This window comes from Oryzias melastigma, linkage group LG6 (assembly GCF_002922805.2).
Source record: "Oryzias melastigma strain HK-1 linkage group LG6, ASM292280v2, whole genome shotgun sequence".
NCBI lineage: Eukaryota > Metazoa > Chordata > Actinopteri > Beloniformes > Adrianichthyidae > Oryzias > Oryzias melastigma.
Genome location: NC_050517.1, coordinates 11,135,974 through 11,152,681, shown reverse-complemented (window position 1 = coordinate 11,152,681; position 16,708 = coordinate 11,135,974). Strand labels below are relative to the sequence as shown.

General features: G+C 38.5%; 1 protein-coding gene across 1 annotated transcript in view; it reads right to left on the bottom strand.

Moving 5' to 3' along the window:
* Positions 1-14,342: 14,342 nt before the first annotated feature.
* Positions 14,343-16,708, bottom strand: part of LOC112152715 — a 5,158-nt gene continuing 2,792 nt past the window's right edge. Inside the window, exon 2 of the mRNA XM_024282465.2 lies at positions 14,343-16,593. Coding sequence (XP_024138233.1) covers positions 15,349-16,590 — 1,242 coding nt within the window. The 5' untranslated portion in view covers positions 16,591-16,593 and the 3' untranslated portion in view covers positions 14,343-15,348. The remainder of the gene's footprint in view (positions 16,594-16,708) is intronic.

Genomic DNA, 16,708 nt, shown 5'->3' with positions numbered 1-16,708 from the left:
ATTGTAACACTCAATCTAGGCTCCGATTATCTTCCAGGACAAAAAGATTGATCATATTTTGTCTTTACATAAACCGTCATTTCTTGTTTTTTTGTTTTTTTTTTTAACACAAAGAAACATTTTCTGTGCTAAAGTTGAACAGATGTCTACCTAATTCATCTTTTCTGTAGGTAAATTCTCAAATGTCCCTTTTACAAATTTCCACAAATTAACAACTTATTTGACTGAATCTTGATTCTTTGTAAAATGTTTGCTGCTGGTTTGAACTCTGTGATGAAGATTTTCCCTTTAACGTCAAAGTAGAGGCTACCAACCACATGCTAGCTTGTGTAGCTTCAGCTATGTCAGACTTTTAAGATGTGATGGATAAATAAAGAAAAATAAAATTATGCAACCGTCGTAAAACTGGTATTTTCAAAATAAAATATAAACGTGAATCCACCATGTCATCAACTGTTTTATCTGTGTGGGTGAAACAGTCGAGAGTCTCCGCGTATTAGCCAGAGCAGCTTCTGCTACATCAGAAGTGTTGCAATAATTCCATAAATCCCAGTTCTGTCCGTAAACAGCAGATTTATTGTTCTCTGAAGTCGAAGGCTCTTCCTCACTGGCTCACTGAAACTTCCAAATACGTTTTATTGTTTGGTTTTTGTTAGCTTTAGGCTACTAGCTTAGTAATCCAGGTAGCAGTGCAGCTAGCTGCTTGAATGACAGATGTTGTGAACAGAATCTAACAGTTTTCCAAAATTTCCTTCAGAATCAGAGCATAAAATTAATAGAAATAATCCAAGTTAGCGCATGATTTTTTTTCCTGCCTGACATCTGGGTTACCTTTCTATCAGCTGGAACCAGTCTGGCCATTCTCCTCTTGCATCAACAAGGCATTTCTGCCCACAGAAATGCTGCTCTCTGGATATTTTCTCTTATTCTGACCATTCTCTATAAACCCTAGAAATGGTTGTGGGTGAAAATCCCAGTAGATCCGCAGTTTCTGAAATCCTCACACCAGCCTATCTGGCACCAACAACATTCAAAGTCCCTTCAATCACCTTTCTTCCTCATGATCAGTTTGAACGCCAACAGATCATCTCGACCGTGTCTGCATGTATTGACCTGCTGCCATGCGGTCGATATGCTCTAACCAGCAGCTGTACCTCCTAAAGTGGTCGGTGAGTGTCGTGTCTGTGAGGGATTTCCTGTTCAGCTCTGGAAAAAAAACATATATAACTGATGTCTCCGAGGACCTAAAAGTCACAGAAAGGTCAGCTTTACATCAGAACATCCAAACAAGTCATCCCGGCAGCACATCTGCTGAAGACAACATCGACCATATTGACGTTACAACTTAAAGCTCCGGTTCTAAAAAAAGACTCGGCCGTCTGCTTGTTTCTTCCGCTTTCACTTAAAAATGTTGCTGGTATTGTGTGCACACTCTGGGAGTGTCATGTGAACCCAACATGTCAATAGGGGGCTGAAAAGAAACAAATAGTTGAGGTTGAGCTCGTCGCACACAGGGAGTTACAAAGAGGACTGCTGTATGCAGCCTCAATGCTTGGGAGAAACAAATCCATCGCTGCACAAATCAGCTGGCAGTGTTCGCCAAAGGGTCTAGACTAGACTTCGGAACGTCTGTCTGTCTCTTTATCTTTAAGCCTATACTTCTATTACCAGGCAATGCCGTTCCCTCCTGCTGCTGATAACAGACTCCTGCTTTTGAAAAGGCTTCCCAGTAACCGCCACCCTTCTCTGAGTGACAAGGGTTTGATGTGTGGAGTTAGTTTCAATTTTAAAAAAATATATACCATGAAATATCATTACAGTACGGCTTTCAATGTACATTTTAACTCATGAACTTGTGAACTTGAAAATATGGAGTTTGAGGCGGTATCATGTGCACAGTGCAAATGTTTCCTGCAGGATTTACACATTTATTATTCTTGTTCCATGCTAGCATATCCAATTCAAATTTATGCAGGTGGAAGAATAATCATTGCCCGCACTAATCTGCCCATTTGCGTATCATACCAGCACAGGACGCCCATCAGAGCCAGAGAGCAGAGCTGCTGCATTTGTCTGACGGGCTGTTTCCTCAGGGAGCTGAGGATCTATGTTTCAGACCCTGTACTATGTGAGTAAACGACAGAAACGGCGTCATGGAAGGTATGGAGCCATTTCTACACACGACATTGACAGAAAAACAAACATACTGGGAGAAATACCATTAGGCAACCATGCTGGACCACTCTTCTGTTGGTCATAAAGGATCTTAATCGGATTCAGACTGATGAGATAATGGCTGAAGAGCTGATGGAAATGTTGATGAACTCAAAATGTTGTTTTTCCATTTATTGTTTTTCACAGGGATGCTTTCACTTAGAGCCACATTTATGATTTGAAACTAACAAATAAATACATGAAAACAAATTCTAATAATGCTCATTCTTACATTCTTGTGTTCACTGCAAAAATTCAATCTTAATAAAGTGAAAAGGCCCTTGTTTCTGGAAAATGTCTTATCAAGAAAGTTTTCAATAGAAAAATTATTCCAGTTTAAGAAAACATATTAGTGTCTAGAATATTTTTTTCCTAAAGTTAGATTTCTCGGTAAGACCATTTTTCTCATCCCATTGGCCAATTTTTAGCTTATTTAAATTCTATGGATTTTTTTACTTGTTTCTATGTGTGTGTGTGGTGCAGAACTCAAGAAAATGTCAAATTAAAAAAAATGGTTTAAGCACAGCAATTGTGTAAGAAGTAGATTTGACACCAATTCAAATACATGTTCCAGCATTGAAAAAAATAAGTAGACCATAGATGTTCATAGAGTTATTTCAAAAAACATACTTCTGTTACATTGCATCAATGCAATAGAATAATGCAAAAGATAAAAAGAAAGAAAAGCCCATTTATTAAGTGTTTAAACCAAGTTTTTTTTTTTTTTTTTTTTTTAAAGAAGACTTAGCACAGGTAGTGATGCCCACTGGAAGTGGAAGATTGTTCCAAAGTTTGTAACTGCTGCAGCAAAAGCGCTGTTCCACTCAATCTTGCACTTTATTTTTTGGTGCTTCAGAAGCAGCTGATCTATACGAGGGAGCATAAGGCTGGAGCTGCTCAGAGACATTGACAGGTACCAAACCGTACAAAGATTCAAAATCAAAAAAGAGAACCTTAAAATTGATTTTAAAATGAATGGGCAGCCAGTGTAATAAAGCTAAAAAAGAGTAAATACGATCATATTTCCACATAGAAGACATCCAAATGAATTTTGTACCAGCTGGGGGTAAACGTGTGTAATGGATCACAAAACTTACGGTTCGGATCGTGTCACGGTTTTAGGGTCGTGGTTCGGATCATTTTTCAGATCAGTAAAAAGTAAAAAAAAAAAAAAAAGCCTGAAATTACTATTCAAGCTTTAAAACATATATTTGAGATAACATATATAAAGTGATTGAGAGCATAAATATACACTCACTCCTCTTTGAATGGTGAACTTTTAAATGAGAATGTAAAAACTTGTAGTTTCTGATTATATTTACATGTCTGAACACCAATTCTACAAAAACTGAGAGAAAAGAATGTTTAATATACAATTTTTTCCTAGCCCTGGCCACCCCAATGTCTGCATTAAATCTTAAATGAAAAAGTTAAAACCAAACTTTAATTTTTTTTTGCATTAATTGTAGTATTAAAACTAAGTGCAGTAACATTTAAATATTTAAAATTATTATTGTCCATAGAACATGTGCAGGTGAGGCACTGCCATGCCCACTTTTCCTGGCGATTTTTGATACCTTTAGCTTGCCGTACTGCCTTCCCCTGACGCACGTCCCTGTTGCAGGAGCAGCCGCTGCTGGCATGGATGCTTTTATTCAGCTCCTCAAAATAAATGAACCCAATCTCTTCACGTCCTCCATGACAAGTTTGAGAGTTTAACTAGAATCTGAACATTTGTGACTCAGCAGGCATGCATTCTATGCAAAACATCTAAACGCGAAGCCTAAATTTGCCGTTCTGCTGTGAACTGTTCCTGTTGTGCTTTGTGTACTGTTGTGCTTCACGTAACAAAATTATGTTGCACTCTTCAGCCAACACAGTTTATCTGCTGGTGGCCCATCATTTCGCTGCCAGTGAGTGTACCAAACAAAAAGATCCTCAGGGCTGCTTCCTTTGTAATTTCACTTCCTGTATTTTTGATCTCCCTGTCATTACAGCCCTACATATGTACATCCTGTGCTTTGCTGTTTCCCCCCAGAATGTTCTCATCTATCTGGACTTTTTATCACCATATTTAATTTTTATGGGGCTAGTACTCACATTAGCCTTTTAAACTTAGTAAAAATAAAATCCCACAGTGAAATGTTTACTGATCTAGCTTGTAGCATTTTGCATTATGATTAAGGTTTGACCAGAAAACTTGACAACATGGAACCTTGAGGTGATCAAAATACACTTTTGTCGACCAAAACGTCTGATTTGCATGAGTTCTTTTAAAGTGTCAGATTCAAATTGGCAGATAAATTCTGTCTGAAACCCATTTAGACATCAGTTTTATTTAAATTGGCTAATTTCCAAATAAAAATGTTTCCATTTCAGTGCACCCGCAGCTGTTGTTTGCATGTTATATAAGCGTCCGGCATCACTCAGATATTTATATTAATTGATCCCATATGCTGCAGGATTCTCGGCTAGAGCTAACAACCCAACTTTTACAAACAGATCAAGTGACTTTTTAAATGTTCTCAAAAGCAACCTCTCATTAGGTTTTACACCAGCATCATTGTAACAACCACACAATACAGAGAAACAAGAGCGGCTCTGCAGGTAATGGGGTTTGAGAGCACTCATGAAAGGGCACACCAGTGACTCATCCATCTCTGAGGACAGTAGATGGAGTGACTTCAAGCTGAGCACACCCTCTGTTCTCGGGAAGGCAGATTTCCTGGCTACTAATTTAATTACCAGGGGCGTACTTACTTTAGGGAAATGTGGGCGAATGCCTGGGGTCCCCAACACTTTTAAGTCCAACTCCAATAATTTCTTGAAATGTTTTCCTTTTTTTTGCTAAAACCAAAATTGTTGTTTTCTAGGACATAGTTACTGCAGAGCAACAGTAGTTCATTAGAAATTTACCTCTGAGTTGTAGGTAGGGCCAAGTAAGCCTGCCCACACTTCCCAACATCCCTTTGTTTACACTCTTCCCCACTAGCTTACAGCCCCTCACAGCCCCAAGCTAACGTAAGTGGTGCAAGATAAATGGATGCTGGAATAATGGAGTTATCCAGCCGAACAGTTTTAAACCAGATGAAGCTCTGATGAGGAAAAACAAGACAACTTTAAAGGGTCTATACCATGCTTTTTAATGATTTCAGAGTACACTACATCCTAATGATCATATATTACATTTGGAACATGAAAGAACAAATGATTTATGAAATATGAGTTATTTTCATGAGTTTTTTTCCAACTCGGAAGTAAGACTCCTCAATCTCTGAGGCACCGCCTTTCATTGCTTGTGGGTTCCGCCCATTCCATGACTTCATCCTGGAGCCGGCCTCAGCATCGTGTCTGCGTGTCACCCAAGAAAACAGACAACATCAGAACTTTTGCAAAAATGGATGTGCTTATCGTATATCTGCCTTTAGTAGCCCGGCTAGCTGCTGAGCTAGCTTAGCAGAAAGGCTAGCAGATGATCACTGCTAGTTTCGCTGAGAACTTGTGTGTGAGTGTTAGCCTGGGGACGGGGCTGGCAGCACAGACTCTTCCTGAAAGGGGCTGTTCTCACTTTGTGACATCAGATCGTGAGAACCTGCTTTTTTTTCGGGTGTGGGAGGGGCTGGTGCTTAGAGATGTGTATATGGGTCAAAATACCGCTTTAGGGTTCTTTATAGAGAGAAATGACCAATATTATAGACTCAAAAGCTCAGAAAGTTGATTTTGCATGAGATAGGTCCTTTAAGCTTCATTTTATGTGTTTCATCTTAAGCAAAATGCCACAATAACATGTCAAAAACACCCAAAAAAGAAACAGATTTTTATCAGAGTGGTTCCTTTAATTTTTTTATTTATTTGTTTAGTATAGGAAAATTCTGACAAAATGAAACAAAAGACAGAAGACCCTCATCTGTTCCTTCTAGAAAGTGTTTGGGTAAAAAATTAGCGCATTCAATAAGTTCAATATTTTTTTTTTAAAAGAACAAAAACAAAACAATTAATTTAAAGTACATTGTTTTTATCCCATAGGTAAGGATTAAAAAAAAAAAAAAGAATTTGGAGGGCCCCATGTGATTGTTCGCCCGGGGCCCTCAAACCGCTAAGTCCGCCCCTGTTAATGACACAGCAGGTTTGAGTTAATTTACCAAAAATAATTGCTTTAATTCCCTCAAAAGTGCAGGCTAAAGGTAAAGTTGGCGTTCTTTGTTTGGATGAATAAAAGACTGATCATTGACAAAATAGCTTGTGACATTTCTGCATCACTAAAACTCTATGACGAACTCTATTGAAATTCAAAACATGCAACACGTGGACAGTCAGTTGTTTGGAAGACTAAGAAAAATGTCATTTTCAACACAAAAGACTCGTCACTTGAGAGAAGCTATTAGTGCAGCTGATCTTCCCAATTAAAGCCTCCCGTGCTCGCAGAAATGTACACACTTGAAAAATAAAAGCAATATCCGAGCTGTCAGGAGCTGAGGCTGATGGAATAATGCTTTAGAAGCCATTATTATAACTACAGAAACCAAAATTAGACAGATTATTCTCACTTTTAGCCCCATCACACTGCACTTTCATGACCATGTGGTGGCCTCACTCTGTTTTTTGATTTTTCTGTAAAATTGAGACATGAAAGCTTCATCCATCCTAATTAATATCCAGCTGAACTGCTGGTGTTAGAGCACATTTCCACCTCTTAATTACAGGGAAAATTTAATGTGACCCAGTCACCAACCCTCCTGCGCAGCTGTCGTCTGGCTGACAGTGCGTTTGACAGGATTTGTTGCGACGGTCTCTGCAGGGACCGGTGTCGCATCCCCGCTTCATATCCTGAACCTGTGAGTGCCATAAAGGCGAGCAAATATTGATCCCCCTTTCAGGGTTTATGCGCCTCATAGCGGGACTCACATCTCTGACAGCTTTTTTTATTTTTTTCTCTGCTGATAAGGAAGTTCCAGCAAATTTCTTTTTCAAAATGAACGCATAAAAGACTCGCACTGCAGATACTCATCAGCTCTACAACAGATGGAATAGATTTATACATTTATGTTGCACTTGCAAACATACTGGCCTGATTAAAGTGAACTCATTGCAGGTGCGTGCAGGACTCGGTGCAATATGAGGGGAAAATTGCAGAACGCAGCAAACAGAAGGTCCTTTTTCACTTCTGTTTTCCAAACAGAGCTGCTGTCTGTACTGAAATGTCATTTGGTTTTACTGGCTTACAGCAAAATTACAGATAACACAGAGGAGTGTCTGCAATGGAAATTACAAGTGCCACAAATTATGCTTTAAAAGAATCGTGCTTTGGATGCAGATTTGTTCAAATGCTGTATGTTTAAAACACATAAGTAAACCACTAAAGAAAAGGCTGAATTCTTCCTGTAAGAAACGTTTTTAATATGCTAATTTATGCAAATTTACAAAGAAATCTAGTAAAACTTCATGTTAGTGTTTCTTTGTGCTTTCTTTTACAAAAGTATTTTTATCTGCAAAGGGAAATACTTTGACTTCCTGTTTGAAGATGGTTTGAAAACGAAACTGGAGCAAAATCAGTTCACTATTTGAACCCTTTAACACCTGAGGTGTCACCGGTGACTCTTGGAAAGTTTATTTTCTCAGATTCTGAGGGGAAAAAGCGGCACGAGCGGATAAACACTGGAACTCAGGAGTTAAAGGGTTAACTAACATATTGCTGCTATCATTTACACAATCAACGTAACTCCAGTGGATTCTGAAGAATAGAAAAACAGCTTTATGCCATTATGCAACACTTCAGTGGTTTTGTCACAGATAAAACTGCCTTCATACCTACTGTGTTGACTTGTATTCAATGAAAAGTCCATAAACGCATGTCAACCTGAATTATGGATTTCCGCGTTCAAAACGCTCGCATTGATGAGTCAGTATGCAAGATTTTAAGTCAGGTCATGGGCTCTATGCACACATTGAGCACTCCATGATTGCATGCTGAGAACCAGTTGACCTTTTTGACACTTAATCGCTGCAACCAATCAGGGACTCGGATATGATAGTGACATGTGGGTAGCGTCCATTTTTAAAACACGAAAGTACCAAATGTTGTAAAAACGATCACGAAGGAGAAAATAATAATTGTGGTTTGTGTCCGGCGGGGATAATATGACCCCAATATGTACCTTTATAGGGACAGAGCTGTGACATTAAATAGCCTGGAGCAAGAGTTGCGTGATTTGCACCACTTTGACATTTTATATTAAGCCAGTAGTTGGTGGACGAGTGCTAATAAACCATAAAAAACACAAATTAGAAGAAGAATCCTCTCCCTGTCGCTACCTGCTTGTGTACTGTGTGAATACCAGCAGCTGGAGTTATGAAACTGAGTATGACAGGTTCTTGAATGCATCACAGTAAGCAAAGCTCTGGACTTTTGACTAGTGATTAGGTAATCATTTTTTAATACTAGTTCAAAAATTATTTAAACCATCTCAAATAATTACACTCATGCAGCATGTCAGTTAGGTTTGATTTAATATGATCACTAAGATTTTCTATTCTTGCAACTTTATTCTCAATCTGAATGGTGCAGAGGACCCTCAACCCCCCCAGGGTTCAGAATATAAAACAAGGACTACATTTTTTCTGTTTATTATTAGGATAAAATTAAGATTTTATTTTAGAAAACCATGGGATTCCCCACCCGATCCAACTCATTCTTGACACTTGTCAAGTCGCTCGATCTCGTGTCGAAAATACATCTTGAACTGGCTGCACCAACCGCTTAAGTGAACCTCTAAAGTTAACGAAAAAAAAACATATTTGGAAAGTTTATCTTCTCAGGAAACAACCAGACAGACAAAAACCAGGATTCTTAGTCACAAAAAAGAATTATCGTGACAGTTGTTCAAACACACCATAATGATAATAATGCATGATTTTCAGGCTGTTTAATGCTATGCCCTAATAAAGTTGCTCAAATCCATGTTTCTTACTATATTGAGAAAATACCAGCTTTACTGACTTTTTTTTGTGTGTCATCACACCTTGAAAGTGGTATGAGGCTGAAGTTGGTGTCTGATTTTTTAGCTTTGACAGTTATGGTTAAGGGGAAATCTATATAATAATTTAATGGTTCCTACATGGAAGCAGCTACAGACATTTTACCGACACTAAAGACAAACTAGAAACTACAAATAAAATCAGATGTCCACCTTAGCCTCATACTGAGCAGTCTGTGAAAAGATGATCTGAGACTAAACCGGTCAGTGGGCTGAATGATGTTGGGGATCACTGTTCAAGTTGCTCTCACAAGGTTTTTGGTGCTTAACTGGAAGGTAATTCTTAAAACTGGTAGAGGACAACATGGCTGACAGAGGTTATTAAGTTTAAAGCCTGTGGTTCTTGCTTACCTGCAGGGATGCTGCAAGCAAAAGATAATGGCCTAAACACTAAAGTATTGACTGACACAATGAAAACATGCAAACCAGAATGATAATCTCTGACATAATCTTTTATGAACGGGTCACTGGGCAGATCCGTCAGTTAGTGAACGTTTTGTTGGGCTCTGCCACCAGTAAATCAAAAAATATGCCCAAAATGATGCACAACATGAAGTCTCCAGTTGAGTCAAAACAGATACACACACATAAACACACGAAAATGTACAGCGAAGTAGACATGTAATGTAAATGAAAACAGTTCTTCCTTCATCTAAAAACAGCCATCAGTAAAAATCCAAAGAATTTGTGAACAGAATGTGTAGATCTGACTGTCACTGAGATTAAAATTGGGATATGAGAGGTGTGTTTAGTGAGTTTGGTGCCCATAAAAGGATTTTTTGATCACCTCAATGAAGACTTGTAAACCTCACCTGATAAAAGTATCAGATTCTGGAAGGAATACTAAAAGTGTGAGCTGAAGACTGTATCCCTTCTAGATGGGGATCCCAGTTTAACCTCCCTGATAAGGTCTATGTTGAAAGAAGGAAGTCCAATCAAGACTGTAGAACCTGCCCTGGTTACAGAACACTGAACCAGCTCCCAGGAGTTTGAGGAACTAGATTACACCAGTTTTACTGTGAACGACACACTGAAACTCACTGAAAGGAGTCATGCATGGTAAGAATATTGTAGTTTTTTACTGATTTTTATTCAACACACTGCTTTAACAGTCTTCCAAGAATGTGTAAATGCATCCAATACATTGTTTAGTCTTGCATATTTGAATAATTCAAAGAAAACACGGTATATGTGTTTATGTAGCCTATTCAGGATGTACCCCACCTCGCCTGAAATTAGGCTTCAGCTTGCACAACTCTGAAGTGGAGAAAGAAGTTTGCATAGAAATATTGTTGTTATGGGCAAAAGAGGCAAAGAAATGTCCCCTTTCTGACTCACTGCTACACTTTTGAAAAAAAAAAAAAAGAAAGATGTGTTTTGGTCCATTTCAGGCTGGGTTGGTGCAAAAGTAAATCATTTGCATTAAAGGGCCTATAGCATGCTTTTCTTAAGCCTTTCAGAGAGACCAATGTTTAGTTCTAAAAACAAACAAATGGTACATTTGAAAATTAATTTACTTAGATTATAGTCTGTAGAGTAAATCACACACATCTTCTATTAGCAGCTAAATGGACATGAACAGAAATCAGAAATGGAGGAAATTTAAAAATATATAAAATCAAAAAAATTGGTTCCTATTTGAAAAAGTACTATGAAGTGATGGAAAAAATGTAACTCTGTTATAATTTTTTTACCAATATTAATTTTAATTTAAATCTCAGTAGAATAATAATTGACACTGGGTTAAAACATATGCAGCCATTTGTTGAGCACACTTGTGTACTAAATGAAAGCAGGAAAATGCAAGTTGAAAATATTTGTTGGTCATAAATCATATGCAGATGAGATTACCCTTTAACTCTTTAGCACCAGAGATTTGGCTGGTGACACCTAAATAACACACTCTGTTTTTGACCCACCATAACTCTTAGTTTGTTTACATGATCAATGTGAATCCGTTGAATCTGATCTAATCTTTTCTAATCAGATTCTGCTGATTCTGGCCTGTCTGGTCTGGTCCCTATTTTCTTAGATCTGAAATCTGCTTTTGATTCTGTTAATCTTGATGTTTCGATTGATCAGCTCAGCTGTGGTTAAGGTGGATCTGTCCGGATTTGGTTTATCTCCTACTTCAGCTACAATGTCACACTTTGTCTTCAGAAACAAAAACGTTATCCAGAGGTGTTCCCCAAGGTTCTGTTCTGGGCCCTATTTTATTTTTGCTATTTATGATTCCTTTTGGAAGACTTATTAATAAATGTAGATGAATTTCCTTTCGTTTCTATGCTGACGACATTCAGCTGTATTGTTTATTGCTGAAAACAGTTATCACAAGCTATATTCATGCTATATTGTTTCTGGATTGTCTGGTCAGTATCAAAGCCTGGTTGCTTGACAATCGTCTACTTCAAAAATCTCAAAAGACAATGATTTTTGCTCCTGATGCTAAAATTCCCACAAACACACCTCACTTCTTTGTGCTCCTCCATGCAGTGTAGTGTTAGGAACCTGGAATCTGGTAACAAATAAATGTCTTTTGAACATCATTCAAGAAAGCTTGTAAAAATTGCTTTTTGCATCTGAAGAATGTGGCTAAATCAGAACCAATGTTGTCTAAATCTGATCTTGAGCTGATAATATATGCTTTTATATCATCACAGTTGGATTACTGTAATTATCTCTTCATCTGTCTTTAATAATCTGTGAAATGTCTCCAAATGTTTCAAAATTCAGCAGCATGATTTTAAAAGGAGCCAATAAACAAACACATGCCACCCCTCTCCTTTTAGTTATATTGGCTTTAACATTATTTTTTAGAACTTTGCACGGACAGACCCCCAAGCTACCTTTCTGACCTTCTAAAGCCCTTCTCTCCTGCTCGCTCCTTGAGATCTAAAGCTTTGAACCCCTTAAGTGTTCCAAAAACTCGTTTTAAAACCAGGTGATCTTGTCTTTAAGACAGTTGCCCCACAACTCTGGAACACTGACCCATTGCCACTTCGTCAGAGTGACTCTATTGAGTGTTTTAACCCTTGAGCTATCTTATGGGGTCCAAATGACCCCAACTTACACTGACGTTTTATCTGCCACAGACAAAAGTGAAAATCAAAAATGATTGAAAAAAAAAGTTCAGCTCGCTGTCTTGAGGGGTCCAGATGACCCCACTCCCAGTGCCAACATACCCAGGATAGCACAAAGGTTTAAAGTCAACTCAAGATGTTTCTTTTAGTAAAGCTTTTTGCTGATATTCTAATTTTAATTTACGTTTCTACATCTTTTGAGTTACCATTAATATTTTACAATTTTCCAGTATTTAATATGTAAAGTTTTATTGATTAGTCTTGTATTTTAACCTTTTTGACTTACTGTACTAACTAATCTTATCTAGATTCTGACATGGAAAACATATATTTTTTAAATTGGCCTTGCATTGACATGTAGCACAATACTGACATGAAGTGTTACATATCAGCACAAAGCTTATTTTTCTGCTTCAGAATCCGCTGGAATTTCGCTCATTGTGTAAACGGTAAAGAGTTACAGTAGTCGAAAAGCTGTAAACACTGGAGCTAAAACTCCAGTGTTAAAAGGCTAAAAAACTGACTTTATTGCAGTTTTTCAGTACATTTTGACAACACTTGCTGGTCAAATAAGTATTAAATAATGACTCAAATTGAAACTAAACCTTCATATTCTCATTAAGGAGCCATCTTCATTAAAATCCTACAATTAAAATACACGATGTGTGCGACTTTACCACACAGAGAATCCGTCTGAGCCACAAAGGTCATCTTTTTGTCCATCACGATGCCAGCAGCCTGGTTTTAATTACCAGGGGAAGCCGAGCCATTCAGGGGATGTCACTGCTCAGAAGAGTTGTCAGCATTAAAAAAAATAAAGAAACAATTAAATGTCAGTAACTATTTCACTTGTGGCCCCGAGGCAGAAGTGTTAAATTAAAGTCAGATCATAAATCCGTAAATGGTGGGTCCTCTTCATTTGTTTGGCCTATGATTTGGTTTCAGCATGGGGTTACAACATTTTTCACTTCCTTCCAACAACTGATACCAAGTAAGTACGGGACTAGTACCTGTTAAGATTTCAGGACAATCCAAGCAAAGCGATGCACAGGTTAAAATTTTTAATAGAGAGGTGGAGGAAGTCGATTTTCCTCCAGGTGAGCCTGAAAGTCATAAACAAAGTTTAAGGTAATCCTGGTTCTAAGTTTTGGGGGGATGATGATCGCTTACGTCTGAGATCTCCTGAAGCAGCAGTAGCTGAAGAAGATTAGCTTTGGATGGCGTCACCAGATCTGCAGGGGCTTTTACAATGCTGAAAAGATGGAAGCTGAAGTTCTTCTGGCGGGTGATGATCGACGTAGAGCGGCTCAGTGATGTGATGAGGCGAGAGCTCCAGAAACAGGGAAGGAGAAATACAGGCAGGAGACTCCAAAAAGGGACAGGTTGAAACTCGTAGTCAAAGGCCAGAAAAGGGTCATGGACTTAAAAAGGGAATAGAGGACTTGACAATGACTTGCTGGAACATGAACTGACAGTCTGTAAGTGAAACTGAGCACATTAAGTAGTGTGAAAGCAGCTGGACCACAATGAGGAGTTACTCATGACAGTATCGCTCGATATGGTACCGATTCTTTTTCTTTAAATGTTGCATTATAGAAAAACTTTGGAAATACAATTTTTTTTGTTAATTAAATATATGATAAAACACAGGATTGAGGCTTTTGGCAAATAAAAAATTTAATTAACCAATTACAGCAATCTGAACTGAACATCAGAAGTAGATCATGTATATTATTAGTGAAATAATACCATTGCAACCAGAAAAGTTGCATTGCCTGCAATAATACTAGTGGGAATGCTTTTGGTGAATGTGGTTGTTGAAAATCCTGAAGATGTTCGCTGATGACACAAAACAATTTATTTTAATTGCTGAATAATTTCCTGAACATGCTAAACGGTTTGATATCAGACTTGCATAATTTGCAGAAAGTGCACAAAGAATTTGAATAATTTAATTTAAAAAGAAATGTAAAACTTTCAAAAAATTGCAATTTGCTATAAAGTTTAAAAGTGAAAAAAAATTTAAGAATTTCTTGAAAAAAAAATCATGGAAAATTCGTAAAAGGTACAAAGACCAGAAGTCTCTAGTAAAAAAAGTAAACAAAAGGAATACTGTAATAAATGTAAACAACACATCAAAAAAATGCATGCAAATATGTGGTTCTATGAGGATTCTCAGCTTTCCAATGAAGCAGGGAGGGGAGGGACAAAAACTAAAACAGAAGCATTGAAAGTATCACTGTCATCATGCTAGAATCAATACTTCACCGTGGTATCAATACTATCAATACTCAGATCAATACGCGCACCCCTATCACTCACGTTCTATCTCTCCTGCAATAGACTTAAACGACAGAATCATTTTTACAATATTTTCATTTCACAGCAAACTTAGTTTTTTTTCTTTTCCTACGGTGCTCATTATTTAAATTGCCTGACACTAAAAGTGATGTACGTTGTGTCAAACAATAAAGTTTTATTTTAAAGAAGCAGCAGTATTCATACAGGTGGGCGGGATCACAGTAACAGCTCTATGTGAATGGTCACTCAATTGTCACTGAAGCCCACTTCAAATCAAATCAAATATACTTTATTGTCCCGAAGGAAATTTGTCTTGGATTTCACAGTGCCAGTTTCACAGGGCTGCGTGTACATTCACACATACACACACAACTCCAAACATTTCAGTGTAAACAACAGCAACATACACAATAAGAACATAAGACAAGTATTGAAAGAGCTGTAGTAGAGTTTGCGCCTCTGGAAACACAGTGACTTCATATTAAAAATTAAATAATGAAACCAAAAAATGTCAAGTAAAATGGTCTATAAAAATTGCAGTTAAAAGCACAATGTACAGAACAGACATTTATCAAAGTTAGAAGAACGGTGAAAGATAAAAATATCAATATTTCTCATAGGTACGGCAGTTCATAAATTAGGTAAAAGAGCTCATGTGCTAGTCAGACTCAGAAATACAACCGTCATGGTCACCCATTGGTTTAGGCCAGGTTTTTTTCCTAGTTCCATTCCCCCCTGCTCAGCTGCTGCGAGACGTACTGACAGAAACACACTTTTCCTTCTATGTGACTCACAGAAACAGACTGAGGGAAAGGAAAGTGCCTTTTGGCAAGGCAGCAGGCATAGCCACAAGAAAAGAAAAGCACTGCTCTTTGAAACATTTCCTCTGCACCACCATCCTCACCAAAGGTCTCTGCAAACGTCTGTTTGCAACCTTCTAGAGAAACATAGACCAGGTGAATTTTGGAATTGGATCTACAGCCCATCAATACTTTCTCCTCCGAGAGGATTACGTTTGCCTGACCTGCAGCTTTCTGTAACTCCCTCAGAATGTATTTCATATCATCGTTCTTCCATAGAGCTAACTGAATTAGCAATCCCAGCCAAGCCAAACATAGGGTGATAACAAGAATGGTCCATCCTCTGACACTAATGTAAATAAAATAGTAATAAAGACAAAAACCTACAAAACACAAAAAACTCAGAAAAACCAAAGAAAAAAAAATGGCAATCAGGTAGATCAGTACTCTAGCCCAAATGGGACGAAACCATACTTTGCTGCTGACGTTATTAATAATCCTCATTGCCTCTCTGTACTTGTTAATGTCCTCAATAACTAGGCGCAGTTGGTCTGGCACTTCCATATCACTGAACTGACCACAGTCCCATTTATTCAGTCCCTCTTCATTGACAGCTGTCAGAGGCTGCAAGGCCTTCCCGTTGTAGATCGAAGGCGGCTGGAAAGGCACCACGGTGGACCCCTGAAGCTGCTGGTTAGGGGTGCAGAGCACTCTGAGCAGCTTCTTCAGGAAGGCGGGGTCACTGGCCTCCAGGTATGTGAGGTGGCAAAGGTGGAGAGGAACTGAAACGTCTGGCTCCAGCATAACTGGGATGATGGGTTTTCTCTCCAGGCAGTCCCGAAACAGGGACATGTTTGCCTCCAGCAGACACCAGCGGCTCCTCAGGAACTCTGCGCTGAGAACCAGCAGAACCTTCTGGCTCTCGTTGATGCACTCTGACATGTTCTCCAACACGGTGCGACCTGGAGTAAAGTCCCGCTCATGGTAGCACGCCTGCAGGCCGCAGGACTCCAGCTGATGGATCAGGGCGTGGGTCCACTGGTAGTCAGTGCTGCTGTAGCTGATAAAGACGTGGTAGTGTTCACCATCTCTCAGTGACGGAGGTGCAGACGGGAAGGAGGACTCAGCAGAGGATATTTCTGAAGAAACCTGTACCTCCATTATCTGAAAGAAAGTGAGACACAAAACAAAAAAAATATTCTTTTATTTTTTTGAGTTCGGAGCGACATAAAGAGACATGGAAGTAAAACAGAAAGTACTGGTTTATGGTGAAGACCAG